At 36.3% G+C, this 5,000-nt stretch overlaps 1 protein-coding gene across 1 annotated transcript; it reads left to right on the top strand.

Annotated features, from left to right (window-relative positions):
- Nucleotides 1–839: 839 nt before the first annotated feature.
- LOC125031543 (zinc finger CCCH domain-containing protein 13-like) lies at nt 840–3,648 on the top strand. The gene is made up of 4 exons (XM_047622425.1): nt 840–954; nt 1,772–2,080; nt 2,145–2,851; nt 3,580–3,648. The coding sequence occupies exons 1-4, from the start codon at nt 840–842 to the stop codon at nt 3,646–3,648; spliced, it is 1,200 nt and encodes a 399-aa protein (XP_047478381.1).
- The last annotated feature ends 1,352 nt before the right edge of the window (nt 3,649–5,000 follow it).

The following is a 5,000-nucleotide window of genomic DNA, read 5'->3' as shown; positions in this document are numbered from 1 at the left end:
CCACTTTCTTCACTTCATACATTAGTAAAATTGAATATAATCTATGTTTGCTCATAGGAATATAATGATCTGAGATTATTTATATTACATATATTATATATATATAATACATATATATATATTAGTATATATAATTATACATACGCATACGCTTACGCACACACACACACACACACACACACACATATATACATATAGCCATATGCATATATACAGTATATCTATGTACATATATGCATATATACAGTATATACATATACATATATGTGTATTTATGTATGTATGTATGTATGTATGTATGCATATATATATGTATATATTTATATATATATATATATATATATATGTTTATGTATATGTATATACATACGTATATATACATATATGTATATATACGTATATATACATATATGTATATATATACGTATATATATATATATATATATATATATATATATATATAGTGTACGTATATATGTATAATATATATATATATATATATATATATATATATGTATGTGTGTATATATATATATATATATATCATACATATATTCATGAACACACACACACACACACACACACACACACACACACACACACACACACACACACACACACACCTACCTGTGTGTGTGGCAGAAAGGTGCAATTACATAATCCCTCCTTATCTGCATTTCACCATTTAAAAAAAGAAAATTGAGCTTCGGTTCTCCATCAAAACTCAAGTAGTCTCTCTAACTGTTTACGTCCTCTCAGAATGCGCATAAAAACAGTCCCCGCTTTTCCCTCAAGTACAGTTTAGCTGTTTACTTCTTGCGGGACTCCGAGTCTCGGTGATGCTCGGTTTGAAGGCTTATAACTGGACGCTGGAGTCGCCACTCAGAGGAACGCTTCGGACCACACTCAAGGCTAACCGTTCCGCTTCTTGGCTAAACAAGGCTCTCGTCCTCGGTGTGTTATTCGGATGGTTGATCTGTTTATGTTTTTTTTTTTTCTATTAATTTATTTTTCTTGACTCATTTTATTATTTGTTATTGTTGGTTTTATTTATTTATTAATTGTTATTATTATTGTTAATATTATTATTATTTTATAACTGAATTAAAATAAGAGGAGAGTTAAGAGACGAGAAATGGGATTATTTGCCACGTCTTCGACAGATTATCGGTGATTTTTTTAAATATACATTTTTGTTAGTTACGTCGTCACTAAGTTACTTGTATTGTTGTACCGCGACTAGTGATAACACTGCCATTATCACCAGTAACGTTACTACTGCCCCTGTTACTTATCTGGAAATAATGTTCCTTACTTAAGTAAAGAATATGCACTCGCAGATAACTTTTAAAAAAAATAAATAAATAAATACATAAAATAAAGCAAATAAATAAATACATAAAATAAAGCAAATAAATAAATACATAAAATAAAGCAAATAAATAAATACATAAAATAAAGCAAATAAATAAATACATAAAATAAAGCAAATAAATAAATACATAAAATAAAGCAAATAAATAAATACATAAAATAAAGCAAATAAATAAATACATAAAATAAAGCAAATAAATAAATACATAAAATAAAGCAAATAAATAAATACATAAAATAAAGCAAATAAATAAATACATAAAATAAAGCAAATAAATAAATACATAAAATAAAGCAAATAAATAAATACATAAAATAAAGCAAATAAATAAATACATAAAATAAAGCAAATAAATAAATACATAAAATAAAGCAAATAATCAAATATCCACTACAGAAGCATATGAGTACCTTTTCCGGTCGCCCTCACGCAGCATAAACATCACCCTGAAACCTTGGCTTCGCGAGCATAGTAGGCGCGGGAGTGCGGCCGCGGAATCCGTTACGTCCGAGGGAGCCGAGAGAACCGGAGGAGCCGAGGGAGCCGAGGGAGCCGAGAGAACCGGAGGAGCCGAGGCAGCCGAGAGAGAGACAAGGGTGAGTCGAAGAAGAGCAGTCTGGGAGCCGAGAGGGAGCCATTGGGGAGCCGTAACGTCCGAGGGAGCCGAGGAGAAGCCGAGGGAGGCGAGGGAGCCGAGAGACAAGGGTGAGTCGAAGAAGAGCAGTTTGGGAGCCGAGAGGGAGCCATTGGGGAGCCGTTACGTCCGAAGGAGCCGAGGAGGAGCCGAGGGATGCGAGGGAGCCGAGAGACAAGGGTGAGTCGAAGAAGAGCAGTCTGGGAGCCGAGAGGGAGCCATTGGGGAGCCGTTACGTCCGAGGGAGCCGAGGGAGAGACAAGGGTGAGTCGAAGGAGAGCAGTCTGGGAGCCGAGAGGGAGCCATTGGGGAGCCGTTACGTCCGAGGGAGCCGAGAGAGAGACAAGGGTGAGTCGAAGGAGAGCAGTCTGGGAGCCGAGAGGGAGCCATTGGGGAGCCGTTACGTCCGAGGGAGCCGAGAGAGAGACAAGGGTGAGTCGAAGGAGAGCAGTCTGGGAGCCGAGAGGGAGCCATTGGGGAGCCGTTACGTCCGAGGGAGCCGAGAGAGAGACAAGGGTGAGTCGAAGGAGAGCAGTCTGGGAGCCGAGAGGGAGCCATTGGAGAGCCGTTACGTCCGAGGGAGCCGAGGGAGAGACAAGGGTGAGTCGAAGGAGAGCAGTCTGGGAGCCGAGAGGGAGCCATTGGAGAGCCGTTACGTCCGAGGGAGCCGAGGAGGAGCCGAGGGAGGCGAGGGAGCCGAGAGAGAGACAAGGGTGAGTCGAAGGAGAGACAAGGGTGAGTCGAAGGAGAGCCGAGAGGGAGCCATTGGGGAGCCGTTACGTCCAAGGGAGCCGAGAGAACCGGAGAAGCCGAGGAGGAGCCGAGGGATCCGAGGGCGAGCAGTGAGGGAGCCGAGGGAAAGCAGTAAGGGATCCGAGAGAGAGCCAATGGGGAGCCGAGGGAGAGCAGTCTAGGAGCTGAGAGGGAGCCATTGGGGAGCCGAGGAAGGCGAGGTGGAGCCGAGAGGGGGCCGAGGAGGAGCCGAGGGAGCACCCACAGCAAAAGGTACAGGACATCGAAAGGAGCAAGCGGCAGAATGGCCAGCAATGATTTTCCAAATATATATCACAGAAAATGTATCGTCATTATGAATGTTATTATTGTTATCTTGATCATTTGTTATCATTGGTATTGCAACAGCTATTATTGTTGTTATCGCCATTATCATTATCATTACCATCACGATAGTAATGATAATGTAAAAAAAAAAAAAGAATAACTGCGCCTGTAGTAATGTTAATAATAGTAATATGATGTGTAACATTACTGTGATATCACTACCAGTACTACTGCTAATGATAATGTAAATCATGATAATCACTATAAAAATGACACTCTTAATCATCATTTGTAGCATTAGTGTCATGATAATTAATAGCAGTATTATTGTTATTATTGTCATTAACTTTGTTATTGTATCTTGAAATGTGGGTATATACACAGAGGAACATGCACCATGTACGTGTATATGATTTCTCAGAACCATCATATGATCTACCTAATGAAAACATTTTTATTTTATTTTGGCTGTAACTTATCGTGTTTATTGCCATAAAACGTCCAATTTCAGAAGAAAAAAATAAAAACTGGCAACTCATCCCAGGCTCTGGAGTACTTCGATTCGCCAAATTTCTTCTGAGAGAAAAATAGTGATGTTGCGGGCAGTAAATTTCATTAAAAACCATTAGAAATATTGTTAGTTTTAAAATTGCAAATCATATGGAAATATAAGTATTACGTGTCAACTGGTATAAATAAAAAAAAAGAGATTTAGCGAATCGAACATGTCAGAATCTGAGATGAAAACATTTTTATCTTATTTTGGCTGTAATTTATCGTGTTTATTGCCATAAAACGTCCAATTTCAGAAAAAAAATAAAAACTGGCAACTCATCCCAGGCTCTGGAGTACTTCGATTCGCCAAATTTCTTCTGAGAGAAAAAGAGTGATGTTGCGGGCAGTAAAGTTCATTAAAAACCATTAGGAATATTGTTAGTTTTAAAATTGCAAATCATATGGAAATATAAGTATTACGTGTCAACTGGTATAAATAAAAAAAAGAGATTTAGCGAATCGAACATGTCAGAATCTGAGATGAGTTGTTAGTTTTTATTTTCCTGGAATTGTGTGCACTATTATAAAAATAGATTTATACGTAAAAAAAAATTGTTACTTTATATATTTTTTCTTTTTCAATTTAGAGAGAAAAACTGAGATCATTAATATAAATGCCCGTGCAGCATGATAATGGTAATGATAGCGATGATTATGACGATGAGTATAATAATGATATTGATGATAGTGAATATAATGATGATAATGGGGATAACGATAACGATTGTGATAGTGATAATAATGATACACATATGTATCTGTATACATATATGTATGGATATATAAGTATGTATTTATATATGTGTGTGTAAGTGTATATATAAGTATATATGAATATGAATATAAATACATATATGTATATATATGTTTGAATATAATATATATAAATCCACTTATTTATTCTAAACACACGCACACACACACGCTTACACACACACACACACACACACACACACACACACACACACACACACACACACATATATATATATATATATATATATATATATATATGTATATATATATATACATATTATATATATAAATATATATATGTATGTATAGATATATGTGCGCGCGCGCGTGTGTGTAGGTATATATAAATAAAAAATACATACATATACATGTGTATATATACGTATATACATACACTCATCCATATATATACACATTTTTTTTAGAAAACATGTATATGGTTAAATGGCAATATATGCAAATACATATTATATGTAAAGAACACCAATGCGCATTGTCCGAATTTGATAAATCGAAATAATTTCGTTCACCATCTTCACAAAAGCTATAAAGATCTACAGCAGGTCTTCAGAACATCTATCAACACTTACAATCGCTGAAAAATTGTTGAGAAAATGGTGG

The sequence above is a fragment of the Penaeus chinensis genome, chromosome 13 (genome assembly GCF_019202785.1).
Source record: "Penaeus chinensis breed Huanghai No. 1 chromosome 13, ASM1920278v2, whole genome shotgun sequence".
Lineage (NCBI taxonomy): Eukaryota > Metazoa > Arthropoda > Malacostraca > Decapoda > Penaeidae > Penaeus > Penaeus chinensis.
Note: the sequence above shows the minus strand (reverse complement) of the source record. Positions and strands in the feature narration are given on the sequence as shown.

Bases quoted from the DNA above. Each gene is read 5' to 3' on its own strand.
- LOC125031543 (XM_047622425.1), top strand. From the start codon at position 840: ATGCTCGGTTTGAAGGCTTATAACTGGACGCTGGAGTCGCCACTCAGA. The intron at 955-1,771 runs GTGTGTTATTCG...TATCCACTACAG, and splicing joins AAACAAGGCTCTCGTCCTCG to AAGCATATGAGTACCTTTTC. The intron at 2,081-2,144 runs GTGAGTCGAAGA...TTACGTCCGAAG, and splicing joins GAGGGAGCCGAGAGACAAGG to GAGCCGAGGAGGAGCCGAGG.